At 41.2% G+C, this 19723-nt stretch overlaps 1 protein-coding gene across 8 annotated transcripts in view; it reads right to left on the bottom strand.

Annotated features, from left to right (window-relative positions):
• PNPLA7 (patatin like phospholipase domain containing 7) overlaps positions 1-19723 on the bottom strand; it is a 132041-nt gene that overhangs the window by 53723 nt on the left and 58595 nt on the right. For all 8 annotated transcript variants that reach the window (XM_029999837.2, XM_029999839.2, XM_029999835.2 and 5 more), the window contains 2 exons: positions 12164-12224; positions 9071-9220 (listed from right to left, as the gene is read on the bottom strand). In XM_029999837.2, the coding sequence (XP_029855697.1) occupies positions 9071-9220; positions 12164-12224 (211 nt within the window). The remainder of the gene's footprint in view (positions 1-9070; positions 9221-12163; positions 12225-19723) is intronic.

Here is a 19723-nt window from a genome sequence, read left to right as displayed (position 1 = left end):
AACTGTATTGAGAAAACATAGCTGTAACAAATGCAGTTCCGTGAATTTGCTTTGAAGATCATGATGGATCAGTGCATTGATCAGACTTGTTGTAGAAGGAAGAGCTGACGCAAAGTCTTCACACTTATCTACAATAACATCTTCCCATTCTCCATATTCCCAGAGCTCTCTCACTGCATTAGTTGCAACTACAAGCTCTCTTTTATCGCATTCCTCAGTGTCACATAGGATGACAGTTTCTACTGCAGCTGCATTTTCACAAACACAACATTCAGAATATCACATACCTGTTGCAACCATAGAAAGGCCAGGAGTCTGGTTTCAAAGCAAAAAGCTATTTCACTGACCTATTGAAATACTTTATTTGTTCAGCCTGCACTGAACCAACTCCCCAGATGAATCCTACAGCTCTCCATAGTAGTGCTACTTCTTATTCAACATGCCAACAGGAATCTATACCACTACCAACCCTAAGGAAAGAGAGAGTCCCAAATCTACAGGACACAGTCCGATTCACACTACTTCCACTATAGAGATAGGCATATGCACATAACTGGCACAACATTATATCCAAGGTGAATTTTGGTGCACATAAACCAAAGTGCCTGCAAGAAACTTTATTTTTCTTAGTAGCAATTCTGTTTCAGCAGCAGCAATACATGCCATGTGTGGTGGACGTTGCAGAATAACTGCAACTAAATAAAAAGAAAAAAAGCAAAGAAAAAACTTAAGGGAATAACCTCATACCCAAAGAAAATATTATCTGTCTCATATTGAGAAATTCAGCTTTACAAACATGAAAGAGCAGTTGCTCTGTATTAATGTTTTCATTATGTAATCCTTCATTTTTTCATTAACAAAAGAACTGAAATTTATGTACGAAATAACAAAACACTTAATTATGTGAGGTCTCCCAAGGCACTAATAAAGCAGCACGGCTTAAGGTGTTTAGTAAAAATCAAGGAACCATGAATGCACACCATGGTAAAAGATCGCAATTTCACACTTACGTGCTCAAAACGCAAAAACCCACAAGTACAGTATCTGCAGCTGGCCATCCTGACCTTCAGGGCCAACTCCTTTCCCCCGCAATGCTTGATTCTTCCTGCAAAGACTTCACTCTCTTTTAACATACTTTAGTGTTAGACTTGAAAAAAACTTGTAAGTATGATTTTTCATCTTGTATTTTCAAACATCCAAATTGTGTTTGCTCTTTGTTACACTGATGATGAAGGAAGAGCAAACAAAATGGACAAAAATATCCTGTAAGCAGAGACCAAAAAGTAAAAGCTGGTAAGAAAGGACAGAAAGGAGGATGACTTGACAGTAGAATTTAATCTCCTCATCATCCAATAAAGTTTATGGTGGTCAGTTCCTATTAAAGCAACAAGTCCCAAGTAGACAGAATTAGTTCATAAGCATTTCAAGACCAGAGCTGGTTTAATCTGCCCTTCACTCCTGCATCTGTGCTGCTCTTCCGTTTGTGCTCCTTGAACCATCTGTCTGCCAGGAACCCCAATGCTTGTGGGTTTTTTTTTACCACCTTATTTTTAACACTGGTAGATTCCTTGATCTGATTCACCATTCAGCCTCACAAAGAGTTGGTCTAGCACAACTTTGGATGGCGTAATGGGATTAAGAGAGGTCTCCCAAAAGAAATACTGATGACATTGCATGCAATGAAGACAGCAAGGGAGAGAGGGCAGGTCAATTTTGAAAAAGCATTCAACAGCAGAGTTATCATCTGTGTTCATTAATGTGTCAAAGTTCTCGGCAAAATAGAAATGATATGTAGACCAAATATTCTTCCAGGATATGTGACTTACAAAGCTTTATGACAGCGGTGGAAGTTTAGTAGGCAAAGATGAACAGCCAGGAATGCAAAATGAGCTGAGGACTACAATAAAAATGTCAAGTAAGAGGGACTAATGCTGAGGAGGGAACAGCATGCTCCACCTCTGCGTTTGGCTGTTACCTCCCTGCACCTGGTCACTGAGATCCAAGAACATCAGCCAAGGAACTTGAAGTACAGCATATCGATCTGATGCACTGGGGCCCATGCCCTAAGGGGAAACCATTAAACCCAGCAATGCTGCCAGCCAGAACACCTTTTAATACAAGGCGAGAGGCAGACTTTGTAGAGCAGGGGTGCATCTTTATGTTAGTTAAGGTGATGGCTACTTCACCCACAGATATCTTGAATGGGGACAACACATCCCATCAAGCATCAAAAAAGAGCCTTGGAGAGGTATATTACTTCAGAAATCATGTCCACTCACCTCACTTTTGTATTTGGAAAAGAAGCAGTTCACAGTATATGACACAAACAAGTGTGCACAGGCAGACACACAGCTATGCTGGCTCGGGAGGAGTCTGCCCAGCATCCCCTCTGCACACCGGCAGCACAGGACAAAGACACCCAGACCCTTATTCATCCCCAGCACAGAACATGGTGATGCTTCCAACTGAACCAACTCTGTTTTGTTTCAGAAATAACAACCATCTGCTCTACACTTCCAATTTCTAGCAAGCTCCCAATTAATAAACCATTAAATAACCCTCCATTAATGTGATCAAGAACACCAACATATGTGTTCTCATAAAACAGAATGACCAAAAGTGTTATTTAAACTAAACTGCTGAAAGCAATGAAGTAATTTAAAAAAAAAAAAAAAAAAAACCCAACAAAAAAAACACCCCAACAACCCAACCCCCAAAATCATTCTCAAGTACATACCCCTCGAACAGCCACACCAGCAGGCAGGAGTGTCCAAGGTGATGTGCTAGTACATCCTCAATGCGCATTATTATAGTTACACACCATCATCTAGTGATGCTCTCTCCACACCTGACATCAGTCTCACAGGTAATTTACAGCTGCAGCTGGCATCATGAAAACATCCCTCCATCCTCCATCAGCCACCTGCACCCTTGAGGGACTGTTCTCTTTCAGTAGGATTAGACACGGGGTGAACAGCTCAAAGTTAAGAACATAGGAGAGGTGATATGAGGTAACATTAAATATTTATCTAAGCCCAAAAACATATCTCTGATGATGACCAGCAGCAGATTGCTGGGGAAGAGTATTAGAGCAAGGAAAACTTAATGACATTCTCCAAGCCTCCAGCAATTTGTAGATCATGAATTTCTCAAGCCAGAAGTGGTGACTTTTAACAGCCCCGGGAGATTTTTCTTTCACCAAACTTGCTGGGATTCTGAATCCCGGCTTTTACGCACTTCAGGTGAGAATACTGCATGGCCACAGCCTTACCTGCAGGCACAGAAGGTCATGATTCATGGGGAATCCTCATGGAGCATCTAAATTGGTACTCCAGAGTCACCTGTTTTTCAGTACAGAACTACAATTCCATGAAAGAGAGGTGAGGAGGAAAAAAAATGCTGGCAAACATCAGAAGTCTAGTTCATTTTACCTTTTAAGAATAAAAGGCACTCAAGAAAAGGGTTGAGACAGCCCTTCAGCAAGGCTTCCAAGCTCAAATCCTGCCCCAGTAAGGAGACATAAACATCACACGTGAGACACAAAACTCTTCCTTTCTTTCCAAAGATGAGCATGGTACTCACTTTGGTAATTTTTTTCCACATAACATAAACTTTGTAAGATATGCAGGAGTGGGAATACAGATATCCTAGTTCTAAGTCTCATAAAACATGATCAAAAAGTTGCCTAGAGAAATCAGAGGCCCAGAGGTCAAGGAGTGATTTCTGATGCTTAGAAATGGTTGCAAATCCACCTCACCTGGAAAAACTACTCACACAAAAAGATACGTCCAGTACAAAATGCACTGTGGAAAAATTTTAGCACAGCAAACTTTCTTGCCTGGACTTCATCAAAAGAGAATTTATATTTGGCCTAATAAAAGTCTACAAAATTATGTGTCAAAGAGACAGAACTGATAAATGAGTTTCCTATCTCAGTGTCAGAAGATCTCGCCCAGCAAAAAATAACAAGTTATGCCAGGGTCCAGGCACCACATTAAACACTTAACATTTAAATCTAATCTGTGCGTAAAGAAATTCAGGCAGAACTACAATTAGAAACTCCAATAAATTATTAGTAAAGATAATGCAGTGAGCTTTCCAATACTTTATACAGTTTTAGAAATGAAAATAAAGCTTATATTTAAAGGGCAGAAAGGAAGGAGAGAGACACATATGTTGAATTTTAATCCCTCTCTACTTCAGTTTGAAATTATATACGATCAAAGGGCTCCCACATATAATCAGAATTCGCACAGCCATGTGGTATCATTTAGCTGGTCTCGGTAAAAGAACAAAAAAGTAGTTAGGCAAATGCTTTTTCAAAATCTGGATACTGTAGAAGAGTGTTTTGATGAGAGATGCTCTCAGCTCTACCAGGATTAAGGGGAAAAAATATAATAAATACAGACATGATGAACATTGACCAGAATTCATCGGCATGGTTATCCTAACCTGAAACTTTGCACAGCTGTAAAACTCACCCACCTTCATCTCACTCCAGTTCAGAAGTGGAAAATTCTGTTCCTGCTTTTTGGAAGCTTTATATTCTACATCCTCTTTCTTTGGAGGCCCAAAGACCAAGATTCAAAGAAAGGACTTTCACACTGAAGCATACAAGCAAACGGAGTGAGGAAGCAGTGATGGTTCCTCACTGATTCACCATGCTCTGCGGGACTTCCCTGCTCTCTCCTCAATGCTCGGATCATATTTTACATTTATACCTGTCTCAAGATGAAGGCAGATTCACGTGGAGTTATTGCCACCAGGTACCAAGTAACTGCTTCACCGTCTAGCTTTTAACAAACTCCATGGGAACATGAACATCCCTTAGTATTTAATTGGGACACAATCACACTGTCCAGAAACAGTATCTGAATTATCATAAACCACAGAAACACCAAATCTCAAAGAAACTAGCACGAATCACTTGGATAAAGCTGTGGGTGGTACCACACATTGATGCTCCCTGTGTGCAGAATGCAAGCAGGACCTGGCCAGCCAGGTCAGTGTGCTCTGGGGCCCAGAAAACCCAGTACAGAGAGCAGTCTGATCACATGAGGTATTCTCATTACAAATTAAAAAAAAAAAAAAAAAAAAAAAAAAAAAATTATTAAACCCACGCAACAGAATCAAGCAACCGTATCAGTAAGTTCTGCCTCATTACAGGCAAAAGCGTTGGGTTTTTTGTTTTTTGTTGGTTTTTTTTTTTTGGGGGGGTGGGGGCAGGTAGCGATTCTGAATACAGTTCCAATTCTTCTGGACAGTATATATTAATTCATGGTGTTATGAAGCTTCCACTATCAGACTAAGGTATTCTCTTTGTCATTATTTTTATACTCCTTTAATAAGATAGAAGCAGTTAAAAATTACCAAAAGAAAAAATCCTGTTAAATAGATTAACCTGCAACCAGCTCCAACTCATAGCACTGCCAATAGCCGCCTTAATGCTGGTTGCAGGAAAGAGAACCCATGCTCTCATCTGATTTTGCAGGTTGTGTTACAACCCAGCCTGCATCCCAACCACTCTCACCAGGATGAGGGTCAGCCTGCAGCAAGGGCAGGTGCCTCCCAAGAACTGCAGTAGCTGATACCTCATGATGATCCTTGCAGTGATCTCAGTATTACTGCCTGCATCCTCCTAATTTCTTCTATACTCTTGTCTCCAACCTGCAGCAAGGGGATTTGAGGCATCACTGCAATATTCATTTAAGTTGATATTAACAAGAAGACTAAAGAATTTTCTAAAATAACATATTAAGTTGCAAAACAAAGCTAAAAACAACTGCTTTCACCCCACATACTAAGGCTACCCTCCACTGCTCTGGAACATATTTCAAGCCCAGAGCAATGAAACAATATGGATCAAATGTTAAGTGTTAAACGGCAACATCTGATTACAATTTACAATTTTAAAAAGTTGGTTCAAGAAAATACAAAAGACTAAACAACAAAAATATGCTAATAACAGCAAATCTACACAGCGAAACCCCTTATTTTAAAAAATTAGGAACATACACACTGAAAGATACTTCCTTAAGAGAAAGATTTTCAATTAAGCCTTCTAAAGCATATTAAATAACACCTCTTATTTCCATAAATACATTTAAGGTCTAACTGCAATTCACACCCAGACCCCAAGTGCTAATTAGCCAATTTGAAAGTTAGAAGCAGGTAAGCACTTGGGTGGCAGAAGCACGAAGCTCCAATACACCAGCTGCTCACCAGAGCCCTAATGCAAATCTTTTCACATAACATTTCAATTCCCCCACATGTCGAATGGACACAGTTCTAATGGCCAGGTAAATACCAAGACAATCTAAAAATAAACTGAAATTTTGCTTCACAACACAGACTTTACTACTCATTTCATTTTTTGATGCAAGAAGTCAGAAGAAAAATCATTCCAAAAACCAGCCCCTTTCATTATAGCCAAGCACCATCTGGCACATTGCTCACAGCACTTTGTCACACACCAATAAGGAATACCCAAACAATTTATAGCCATAGTATAAAGGAGAAAATACAAAAGGAGAAAAAGCAAAAGCTACAAAAAAAAAAAAAAGAGAGAGAGAAAGAAAGAGAATGCTGCTTCTGCTAAATAAAAAAAATTAAAAAAACACCACACAGCCTGCATGAAAAAAAAACTCAACTCTGCACAGTATGTAAACACGCACAGTAAACCCTTGGCAGAAGGTTAACCACTGTCTCAGAGCATTGTTGGACTGAATAAGCAATAAGATGACCTGACGAACAGAGGCTATCAAGGCCAGAGAGCTTGGTCTACCAGCTGTGTTTTGAACCATATGGCTAGCTGTGTTTTCACACAACACTTTCCTCTTCCCACTGCAGCCGTCTGCTCCATTTTGGCAAGAACTTCAGATGCCAAGGTTGTATAGTGCCATCTATAGCTGCCAGGCACTACACAGACATCAGGAAGAGAAAAGAGAGAAAAGAGAGAAAAGAGAGGAGAAAGAAAAGAGAGAAAAGAGAGAAAAGAGAGAAAAGAGAGAAAGAGAGAACATGATAGAAAAGAGAAAAATAACAAGCGAACTATATCACCCCCTCTCCCGCGGACTCCCCGCAAAATCGCCCCAGCTATCCCGTACAATTCCCCCTCTCCCCTACAAATCGCCTCCTTCTCCCTTCCCACGATCATAACAAAACCCCTTGTTTGTCACATTCTAGTTGCTTTCAACTAGAATGGTTATTTTTATAGTGAATAGTCCATCCACTTATACTTAAGTTTCTGTTTGTTTTATTTACAGGCTCCTAGTGCTGTCACACATCAAAACAAGCTGGCAACAATCCATAAGAAGTACCCATTAGCAATATAGCTACGGCTGAGATCTGTGCTCCGTTATAGATGTAAAATTTTTCTGCCATCTCAAAATAAGAGGAATCTTCAAACGCCCACAAATTACTTCCCACTGTAACACATCTCCACCATAAGCTGCACACAAATTCATATTTCAAAAGGTTGAAGAGTTCAAACATTGTTGTGGTTTAACCCCAGCCAGCAACTAGCACCACGCAGCCGCTCGCTCACTCCTCCCCCCGTCCCACCCCCAGTGTAAGTAAGTAAAACTTGTGGGTTGAGATAAGAACAGTTTAATAATTGAAATAAAAAATATAATAATCATCACCATAGTAATGAGAAAAGGAAGATAAAACAAAAAGGGTGAAATATAACTCAAGAAAGTGATGCACAATGCAATTGATCACCACTCACTGACTGATGCCCAGTTAGTTCCTGAGCAGCGATTGCCCCCCCCCCCCCCCCCCCCAACTCCCCCCAGTTTATATACTGGGCATGACATCACATGGTATGGAATATTCCTTTGGCCAGTTTGGGTCAGCTGTCCTGGCTGTGTCCCCTCCCAGTTTCTTGTGCTCCTCCAGCCTTCTTGCTGGCTGGGCATGAGAAGCTGAGAAATCCTTGACTTGGTATAAACACTACTTTGCAACAACTGAAAACACCAGTGTGTTACCAACATTCTTCTCCTACTAAATCCAAAACATAACACTATACCAGCTACTAGGAAGAAAATTAACTCTACCCCAGCTGAAACCAAGACAAGAGTCAACAGCTTTTTCCTGTGCCTGCTCGCCTAGAAGATTTTTTTAAGCAGAATAAAACTGCCAGCTCCAGATACCCTTAAGGTCAAAAAGGAAATAACTAGTAAATGTAAGTGGTTATACCTCAAGCATCACATAACCTGTACTTTTCAAAATAATAAGCTGTGAGATAGCAGACTAGCAATTCATCAAAGGACTACAGGAGATTTACTCAAGAGATCTATGACAGTGTATGAGGATGAGAAGAGGATGTTCAGGAAATGTCAAACTGTAGTACCGAGCGTGAACTGAATTGTGAATTAAATACATGGTTTTGTGAGCAACTGGAACTTGCACACACAACTTCACCCGTGGATAAAGCAATTAATGACTCAACTGTGAGCTGAATACATGGGTTTGTGAGCACGAGACAGACAAGCTGGCAACAAACAGGACAATGATTTCAGACTTAAGTTTGGACTTCCAGTGCCAACCTGGATCTGCTCCACAAGCCTCTTCCATCAAGTCTTGTGTTTACCACTCACTGCACTACCTCAACAAAAGAAAACTGCATAAGAAATTCTTTGCTGGATGAAGCTGTACAACTGAGGAAGCCTGAAAGACTCTCACACGAAAGACACACATTCTCAGACAGGCACCATGCGAACAGTGCACTGGTGGTGGGGTTTGTCCACTGGTGGTGAGGTTTGTCCACTGGCGTGCCTGCAGCCTTAGGAGCGCTGATGGCAGCCAAGGCGAGAGGCCAGACAGATTGGCTAATATTTCTGAGTCACTAAGGCCACAAAGTTTTCCACTAAAATTAAATGCACATTAGGGATGAGGACAGAGAAGCAAGAGGTCATAAAAAAGGCTGATCCTGAGCACTGCTGTCCCGCTACCCCCCCAACAGAGCATGAATCCACCTTTGACTAATGCCAGGTACCTGACCATACCTCTCTAAAAAGATAAGAAGCATTTATTTCCTGTAATGCAGTAACATGTAAACACTTCTTACCCACAGCACTGAGAGCATGCTTGAGCTCCAGAGTAAAAGCCGTAAGTGGCACCTCTTCAGACACTGGCATAATTGCTACTGTGGAGAGATTGCTGGCAGGATTTCCGGCATCCCACTTGCTACTCGAGCTGTGTAATCCAAGAGGATGACCTGTTTGAAAAGAAAAAACTTGCCATCAGCCAACCCAGAAAGCTAGGTGTCATTTTATTGTTTTCAACTGTCAGGCAGCAAGGGAAGTGTCACTGAATTGCTTAACCTAAGATAAATGTAACATCCTCTGTATCACATAAAAAGGAAGAGTTCCCACATATTTCATTCATGAGAGAATGAAGATCAATGGGTGGGTCACAAGAGACCCATGCAACGCTACAGGCTTGGGGAAGAGTGGCTGCAAAGCTGCCCGGCGGAAAATGACCTGGGGGTGTTGGTCAACAGCCAGCTGAAGATGAGCCGGCAGTGTGCCCAGGTGGCCAAGAAGGCCAACGGCACCCTGGCCTGTATCAGAACTAGTTTGGCCAGCAGGACTAGGGCAGTGATCATCCCCCTGTACTCAGCACTGGCGAGGCTGCACCTCAAATACTAAAAGACTACAACAAAGGCATTGAAGTGCTGGAGTGTGTCCAAGGAAGGGCAACAAAGCTGGTGAAGGGTCTAGAGAACAAGTCTTATGAGGAGCAGCTGAGGGAACTGGGGTTGTTTAGCCTGGAGAAAAGGAGGCTGAGGGGAGACCTTATTGCTCCCTACAACTACCTGAAAGGAGGTTGTAGCAAGGTGGGGGTCAGTCTCTTCTCCCAAGTAACAAGAGATAGGACAAGAGGAAACGTCCTCAAGTTGCACCAGGGGAGGTTTAGATTGGATATGAGGAAAAATTCCTTCACTGAAAGGGCTGCCAAGCATTGGAACAGGCTGCCCAGGGAAGTGGTTGAGTCACCATCCCTGGAGGTGTTTAAAAGACGTGTAGATGTGGTGTTTAGGGCCATGGTTTAGTGGTGGACTTGGCAGTGCTGGGTTAACAGTTGGACTTGATGATCTTAAAGGTCTCTTCCAACCTAAACGATTCTATGATTCTGCGATTCAATTTCCACCATCTTTGGCTGCTGACACAGCATGCGTGGGTAGAAGTCAGGCAATGTTATGCCAGAAACAAGTTAAATACAATGTGCATTTACCTAACCTGTTAAGAGAAAGAAAAAAAGGCATTTTGAATCACTTGGAACAGCCACAACTTTGGAACAGGCATTGATTTAGCCTACAAGAGGAATGAGCTGAAGTAACAAAACCCCAAAACCTGTTGTCAGTATCAAAATATTCCAAAAATTAACATTCACTTTTTATGGTGTTCCCGATCATGGAAATAGATACCTGTTTTCAACAAAAAAAAGTTCCTATAGGGAATGTGTATCTCCACCTATTTTCACTTCTCTGCAAGATGGGAAAATGTGGAGCTTTACAGATATGTGCTTAGGAGTATTAATATAAAATATGGAACCTCTGTAGTAGCTACAAAGTAACTGTGGAAGTATCTCCAATATAACATGGTGAGCTGAGTAAGAACAAAGAGTATGGGCAGAGGAAAGCATTTTTTGACAGAAGTATGTGATGCATGTGACAAAGATTAAGATCTTCCTAGACAGCTTAGAAGATGAAAAGATCAATGATAGGGGTGTTCTACAAATTGTTCTTTTTATTTTGATACTAATTCTTTTCTCTTTAACTAAGCCTTCTCAGACAACCTTACTTTGCTGCTAATGCCTATCAACTCAGCTCTAAGAACACAATAAACTTACTGTCATCTAAGTTAGGATTTAACATCCTGCTTATCTCATTTCACCCAGCAAAGGCCTAAGATGCACCATTAAGATGAATTCTTGAGATGGACATATGGAAGTACCTGATATACCATATGAAAACTCATTCAAAGTCTATATGCAAGATCGACAGTACACTGCAGGACACAAAGAAATACCAGATAAACTTTTTTCAAACATATTCAGCAACTGAGTTATTCATTTCAAGTCTTCTAAAATAGCTCTGCACAGAACATTAAACAGATTTTCCACTCTTTTTGGCAATCTTCAAGTAGCTATTTGTAGGTTCAAACAAGTTACACATCACCGCTCAACTCCACCTCCACCAGTCCTTCCCTCCTCAGAACTTCAATGGCGATTCTCTGATTGAACTCCTATCACTGTCACTAGTTTTCCTCCCCTTTGATCCAGATCGCATATTGCCCTATCTCCCAAGCAGTGTGGACTCTGCTGTAGGCCACAAAGGCATTTCAGCATGCACAAAAGTTTAAGTACAATTATCACCAGAGATTTGTAGACAACTGATTGTGTACAGAAAGCTGAGCATGTAAAGAAAGAGCGGACTTTGAGATTCACTCCCCAGGACTGCTCCAAAACATGAGAGTTGGCTACCTCATTCTCAGTCTCCTTGGAATATTGCAAAAACAGCAATAAAAGTAATTAAAAAACCCCAACCAAACAAAGCTCAAACCACCCACAACAGCAAAGAACCCCACAACACCCTCAGTAGTTAATGTGCATCTGCTTTCTTTTAAAAGCTGCTCAAGAAAATTTGGAAAATTTCCTCACTTCAGTCAGTAAATATGCTTTGTTTTGCCTGTGCCACATCCACAAAGCTTAAGAACCAATCCATAGCAGACCATTTGCTCTCAGACAATTCATTAAGATAATGCAAATACAGACATATTAAATCAGTCTACATGCAGATGCCACTCAGCATGACTATCTGATTCAAGTCTATTACAGCTGCTATTTCCAATGCTCCCTTTGAGCTCTTCTCTTCCAAGAAATTTCAAGGAAATTTCACTGCACATATGCAGCAGTAATTTTCTATCATCTCAATTGCAAATCATGCCATTCCCACACTTAATTAACCATGCTCTGCCAAAAAAAAATTTGTACACATATATATAATAAAATCACCATTCACTTGTGACAACAGCTAAAATATTTAGCGACAAATTCTCTTTTCAAGTATGTGCTTTCTGTTTCCAGATTTAACAATGTAAATCTAGCTCCAAGGAAGCACCAGCATCAATGGGAGTAGTCCAGGAATGAGTCTTACCTCCCTGCTGAAGACTGCCAAGAATCTTCTCACCCAGCAAGTGAATAAGTCTAGTCACAACCTAGCAATGGGAGAGAAAGAAAAAGAAAAGAAACAAACATTCAGGCAGAACGTATTAGAAATAGTGCCTCTAAATGGATACTTGCAAACTTTTTTAAGATGTTATCTCAGTTTGAACCATACAAAGACAAGGTTTTATAACCATAGCTACTTTCCTGGCTGTAACGTATGGTGACTGATCATTTGTCTTGATTTCTTTCACTTTATTTTACTCTAATCTGGAAAAACAAGAAAACAAAACAAAACCAAAAAAGGCAGTATTTAATTTGCTTTGGGAACAAAAGAACAAAACCCAGTTATTTTGGGAAACACATCAAATTGCATTTTCAGTTCTCCTTATTTCACTCTGCAGTGCGCTTGCACCTCTAAGTCACTCTAACTATTCAGTGGCTGTTGCACACCTCCACCTTCTATAGGTACTAAAGGCTCAAAAAGGTTCAAGTCTGTACTCAAACAGATCCCACACACAATCTTACTTCCATCTGACCCCCTGTGAATTAGTTTACAGTAACCAGTTTAAGACATCTTGAATAAAAGGGATAAATACACACTCTAAACACCTGCAGAATCAGAACAAACCAAGAAATTGTTTTCCCCCTCAAATCATGTTTGTGTGGTACCTTTGAAGGGACAGATATTTTTTTCCAAGCTTTTTTTCCCAACAGGACTTACATCGATAAAAACCAATATTCAAATAGCCAAGCACATCTGAAAACTGACAAGCTTATCTCCAACATTAACAATCAATAATTCCCAACAAGTGGTGTAGCAGAAGACTAATAATTGCAATACCAAGGAGTGACAGACTTGGAAAATGCATCATTTATTCTGCAAAAGCTATGTGCAAATGTTTTACCAAATAAGGAAAAGAGATATTTAAATGCATTAAGAATTAATAGAGCAATCATTAGATACTCTCCCCCAGACAAATAATTTAAGGTCAAAATAACTCTAATCTTCAGAAGGACATAAAAAAGTCAAAACCCACCACAACAAAAAGTTCTCCAAACTCTTAACAAGCTAAACAAGCAGCAGCAAATGGCTACCTTGGATTTTGCACAAAGACAGACACACTGTTCCCATAAGAATAGGCGCTTCAGGATGCATTTTTCAAATAAAAGACCATGTAAGCATCAAGACAGGTCAGCATGCCCATCAGAATCACTTGTATATCCTGCTTTTAAAACAAAAAAACAAACAAACAACAAAAACCCAATAAATTGCCCTAGACTATGAAACTCCATAGCTTTAATAAGCACCAATATTTTTTAAGCATCTGTAGGAGGAAGGGAGAAGAGCAAACAGGTAGCTTCCAACACAGTGCGACTTACAGTAGAGCAAGGAGTAAGACCTAAACAAAGTTATTTCAGTAATTTCTGTCCCATAGCCATAACTGCAAGTTCCTAAAAATGCCACATCAACATCTCCTCAGTGATCCAAGATCAACTTCTTTGAAGTTTCTGGTATTTGCACCAAGAGCAGACACACATTGTCCATACCCATTTCGCTGTGAGCACGGATGCAGCATGACCCTGCCACTATTGAGCGATGGTGGAATGATGGCAACTCCCGACAGCAGGTAAGCTCTCAGCCTCCTTCCTTATCCTGGAATCTCAGACAGGATCTAAATGCTTCCATTTGTCCAAAATATAACAAGAGCTGATGATCACCCAGCCACCCAGCAAACTCGTTACCACTTTAACACCACCAAGATCTGCGGTTCTGGGATTCAAAAAATGGCGCTGGGTGTAGCTACAGAAATCTGCTCCAACTATGGGGAGCAGGAGAGAAAGAATAAAGTCTTAATAAAAATTATGAGACTGATTGCCCTTTCTAAGGGAAATAATCTGCCTCTCGAGAGCGCTTGCTATACCCAGCTCACATGCATTCACCTAACCACCTGTATCTGCACACTAGGACTTCCCTTAAGCAGTTTTGGAAGGTGTTATGAACATTTTACACTTCTGAACCACTTCAAACATCAGAATTTTAATTACTTACTAAAACCATCTCCTGTATTTATAACTTCTTCTGCTTTATAGTCAGCTAAGGAGAGCTCCAGCTAAGGTAAAGAAAATGTCCAAGGTTAATGACAGAACTAAGAACAGAACCTATTGGTCTCATTTTCCAGTTGGCTGCTCCTATTACCAGGAAATATTATTTGTCTTGTTTGCTAGAGCAAACCTTACAGCCTTGGTATGTATAGATATGGAAAAATTATTTCCCTGGTGACTTTGTAAGACAAGCAAATTGCTAACCATAACGGGATGAGTCACTCTGTCGCAGTCATGGCAACGTCAAAGGAACATCAATTTGTGATCGGAGCTAAGAACTGGCCTGAAACGTCCTTGGAGTTTTATATTACATACACTAAATTTTCTTTGACAAAAAGGCAATGTTTTCCTTTAAAAGAAACTTGTCCATCTGTCTGAGGGGGAAGTCAATATAAATCACATCTCTCCATTGACAACAGACCCAACCTTCAATGACTGACCTACACCCATTACTGTGCAGGGCAGCCAGAGCAGCCCTCACCAAATTCAGTACAACTAGGGAGAATTCAAAACCAACAGACAAAAAAAAATATCATCCTTCAGGTTTCCAAGCACCTTTATTCTAGCCCCTCCAGTAAAAGGGCACAAGAAGGAGCAGCACAGCTCAATGCAGCCCAAGAGACTATAACAAGGAAGCCAGGGGACCTGGGAGAGGACCTGGGGTGTCACAGAGGAGGCTGATTTAGCTTGGGGAGGGGAGGAGGAATCAAGCAGAAATTAGCCCTTGAGCTAGGAGGTCTTGGACAGGGATTGAAGGAAAACAGAGTTATTCCAAGCATGCCTGGAAGAGATGGAGGCAGGAAAAATACAGGTAACAGGGCACTGGCAGGCAGGTACCTTGGTGCAGACATCTGGGCAGTGATTCAGCAGTCACTTACTCCCACCCTACCTATTAAGCTGTGTTTTGTAGGAAAAGCTCTGGGAATTGGCAGTGAGGGTTTGGGCGGAGGGGGAAGGGCAGCAACTCTGGCAGCACTGCTGGGAAAACCAGACTGACCTGGAAGAAACACTGAGTTTTCAATACTCCAGAGGCGTGGTGTGCCATACAGCCTCCAGCACTGCCCCCAGCACAGCTGAGCCAGTGACAGACTGGGTACTGTTTTCCCAAAAGTAGGCAAGACTTCTACCCGCTCTCCCATGTGAACACCACTCTTTCCCAAGCATGGTGCCAGAAGAGCGCAGAGCACTTCCCAGACATCTGTCCATGCAAAATTGTCTCATTTCCACAGTGTCACCATCACCCAGGGCTAGACAGCCTTCGCAGCACAGTCGGAAGCGTCTGGTGTGCTCATCCCTATGGCACATTCTGGATTTTACAGTCTCTTCTAGCACCCATCCACCCAGCCCTACAAACACATACCCTGCTCTCCAAAGAGACCGAGTCGCAGCCTGATCCACTGGCACAGAATCAGGCAGTTCAGATTTAAGGTTTGAAGAAAAATCTGCACTGCAAAAAGGCAGCAAGTTGGAGTCCAGACTTATCTGAGAACACCAGGAGGTTTCTAAATTAGACAAGAATCGTTAATTGCCTGCAAAGTAAATACAACTTTTTGATCCCTTGTACTAGGGATAGAGCCGAAGTCGTTTTAGTTTGTGAGGAAATTGAATTTATCATTCCTCCTGATTAGAAACTGTGCTAGCAGTGAGCAGATCCTGCTCAGTTAATCGCAGTTAATCACTTCAACCAATAATGAGAGGCAGAGACATCGATTAGGCACTTCTGTTGTAAGGCCAGCCATGAACAGAGCTACACTGTTAAAATTGCCACGCTGCAGGTTAAACTCGTCCTTGGGACAAGGAGCACACTTTCCTACCCGCTGCTACCGTCTCAAGCTGTGAAATGATGCAGAAAGGTCACAAGGCTTTGCCAGCAACCTAAATATACATCTATAGGGTCTCACAGCACAAGTCTGGACTCTAGAGCCATGGAGCCTGCTTGGGTCATAAAGATGACTGAGTCAACTTTCAAAAAAATCCCCAAAGCAAACAAAAATCCACTCTCCTGAGCTTATGCAAAAAACTTTTCAGGCCAGAAGGAAGAAAACTGACCTTACAGGTCTAAAAAAACTGAGTATATCTCCATCTCAGAAGCTACTCAAGATTCCAGGTACATCAGTACCATTCTCCAAAAGCCCCAAAACCTCTCCTGATCTTGCAGACACTACTGCAAGTGTGAACTCATAACACCTGCCCCAGAGCAGGACATTCAGTTGAGACACACATTTTGTAAGGGAAATAAAGTGTTGTTCCTCCTCCCACCTACTCACCTTTTCAGATTAACTCACCAGAACACTTTTGTGCAGTGCAGAAATACTCTTTATCCTGTTTTTTCTCAAATGGTGTTAGAGAGCACTTTCCTCAGCACAGTTCCACCTCTCTGACCCTGCTTAACCACTTCCCACTTCATCTATGTAGAAACATGTTGTCTTCCTGGCTGTTTCTAAATCAACTCCATCCCCAGTAAGACCCACTCGAGCTCTCTTAGCAGCCTCCAATCCCCCCAGCACCCTCATATTGAACATGAAAGTCTGTTTCTGCATCTGCTACAAAGAAGGCTCTGGGAAACCATTAATCTTCCCTCTGCTTAACGAATGTTAAATTACTCAACAGACCTGCAGCCTCTGCATTGCAGGTCAAGGACTAAACACATTCCCAAGGGGACTGTATTTGCCTACTTTAGGATGACTAATTCCAGTTTCAAAACAAGTGTCCTTCAACTATGAGGCCAGGCAGTATTACAGCTCTACATCACCTGCTAGCGATGGTGCAAACACAGAGCTGACTACTCCATCCATCTCACATCTTGGGTGTTATCCTGAGCACCACTTGCTTCACAGCTACTGTAATTCCCACTCCAAGTGGTTATGGTCACTCTGCAGCGTTGTATTCTTATAATCCTTTTAAATATTTCAACCTATTACCCACAACTAGCCAATCTTCCAAGGCTGGGTTCTAGTTAAAGCTTTTGTTCCTATTCAACTGTGAAACTTAAGAGTTGCTTTACAATAAGCCCTTTTGAAAGTGATTTTCATGAGAATTCAGCTGTAAAATACTTTTTTACAGATATTTATTTCATTCTGTGAATCGTACGGATTGCCTGGCAAATTGACTATCTGCTAATAGATAACAATGGTACCAAACAAAGCTTCTTCCCATCTTAGCTAACTTTCAACAAAACTGATTTAGAGAAATCATGGGAAAACTTCACAAAATCTACACCAATATCCAAATCCACAGTAAGAACTAATTGATGTAAAAGGTACTATGTAGTACAAATCCATTTTTTTTTTACAACAGGAGAAACATAGATAAGAAAAAAACATATATAACAACAAAAACAAAAACTAAAAGATACATTCATCAACTCTGCTCCACGCTGCACTAGGGTTCAGGTTTAATTGTATGCTATTTTAAATCTAAGCAACAAAGCTCCTATGCAAGAAAGCAAAGGGCCACTCCCTAGGAAGGACAGTACCATCCCCTGTCAGTGTTGTCTTCTTGCAGGTTCCTGTTTTAGGAAACCAGCCTTGGCTAAAGTAAGCAAAGAACAAGCCTGGCATACCAGTTTTGATCCTGTACAACCAACAGATATATAGCCCTACAAATCTGAATGTGGTTTTCTTTCCAAGTCTGTTCTGATCCTCTCTAGAGGATCCTCTACCATCACCCAGATCCAAAAAAACAGTATTCTCACAGTGAAAAAGATGGCTTGCAGGTGAGCTAAGGACTTTCTCTGGTGACTTTGAAGTTTAAAAATAAGATACTTAGTAGTTAAGCCTTTAAAACTTCAAATCAGTCATCCAGTAGGCCACCTTTAAATTAAATATGTTAAATAACAATTTATTGGTGCCTTCATAGCAGGGTGTTATAGACCTTCACATACATATGTGATTTAGTTAAAGGACACATAAAAGGGCTTTCTACCACACTGAGACCCAACGTGAATAAGCTAGCGTGGAAAACAGGGCTGCCAAAGGTTTTCTATTCTACATTGAGGTAAAATAGCAATAACAGCCATTTTAGTGATGCAAATTCACATAATAGCAGGTTCATTTCTGTGGAGCTCTTAGCAGGAGCTGAGATTTTTCCTCTACCAGCTTTCTTAAGGTTTTTTTTTGAGGGACAAGGGAGGAGGAAAGGTAAATTAGATCCTCAACTTGAATAAAAACATGGTGTTATTGAAGCTTTACATGGCCCCAGATCAGACAGAACACTCTGCTTGTCACAGAATCAGGGAGCTTAGCAAGGGGTCTCTGATTAAAACTTCCGATGGTTTGAGAACCACCATGACAAAGCAAATCTTAAATGCTCACTCACAACAGTTTCTGGCACCTTTACAAATGCCGCTAAAGCATACAGAAGAACTGAAGCTTTATCCTGGGGCTGTTTGAGCTTCTAACACTTGTGATCAATTGTGTCTTGAAGAAAAATGTCATTGTCACATCACTGCTATGACTAAGCGCTCACTCCTGCCTGTCTCATGTCAGGCAGCTACAGTCAGTGACCATGCTTCCCCTGAACATTTTTCTTCTCTCCTTCTCTCATCCACTTCTCCTACAGTCAAGGAAAACTTATTTTAATGGGCCATGAGAACAAATACAGAAAAATCTAGAAGCATGGCCTCTCCTGACCTATTCCAGAGTGCCACATCAAGCTTAAATAACGTGATGCACAAAATATAAAATGCCTGAGGGAAGCGTTTTGAAAAGAGGGCACATTACTGAACTCACTTTGTAAGGCAGATAACCCTAGGGAAGGCTCCATCCACTGCAGAAAAGCTCTGGTTAAAATACACATACAAAGATAGCAGGACTCACTGTTCAAGATGGATGACGGGTTCTGAATATACTTAAACCCCAAGGGCAGACTTAGAGAATTAAAAGAAAGATGGAGAAAAACTCTGTATTTTCTAGCATGCAAAAGGTTGTCTTACAGTCACTCCCCCAAGCTCCTAAGCAATTTCTCAGTGCAATTTCCATCAGCTACAGCAGGTCTCAATTTCAAGTTAGAATTATAAAAACAATCTCAGCTCAGTAGAGGCAAAGATAATCTATGAAACGTGATCCAAGTTATACACTGATGTTGGAACATCTCTGTAATCTGTTCACAGATTCTGCACTCTTGCTACTGCTTCGAAACTGCTTTGTGGTGCCAAAAATCGTGAGCCGATTCTCTGTCCTACTTTTCAGAACTGAAGGCAGTGATGAAAATAGAAAGAATCAATTCCCTTTCACTCCTGCAACACTGAAAAGCTTCAAGCAGCACCAGAAGCAAGCACCAAGGCTGTCAGAGGAGCAAATGCTCTCACTGGCTGAGTGCCCTAATGGCTATGCTGGCAAGCTGTAGCCCTCAGGCATGAGTCCCGAGAAAACAAAGAAGTTTTGCACTGTGGACAACTTTCAAATGGGAATGTCTAGGATGCCATATCCAGAGTGACTCAAGGTTG

Source organism: Aquila chrysaetos, chromosome 24, assembly GCF_900496995.4.
Source record: "Aquila chrysaetos chrysaetos chromosome 24, bAquChr1.4, whole genome shotgun sequence".
In the NCBI taxonomy this organism is placed as follows: Eukaryota; Metazoa; Chordata; class Aves; order Accipitriformes; family Accipitridae; genus Aquila; species Aquila chrysaetos.
The sequence above is the reverse complement of the archived record's forward strand: the minus strand, read 5'-3'. Positions and strand labels throughout refer to the sequence as shown.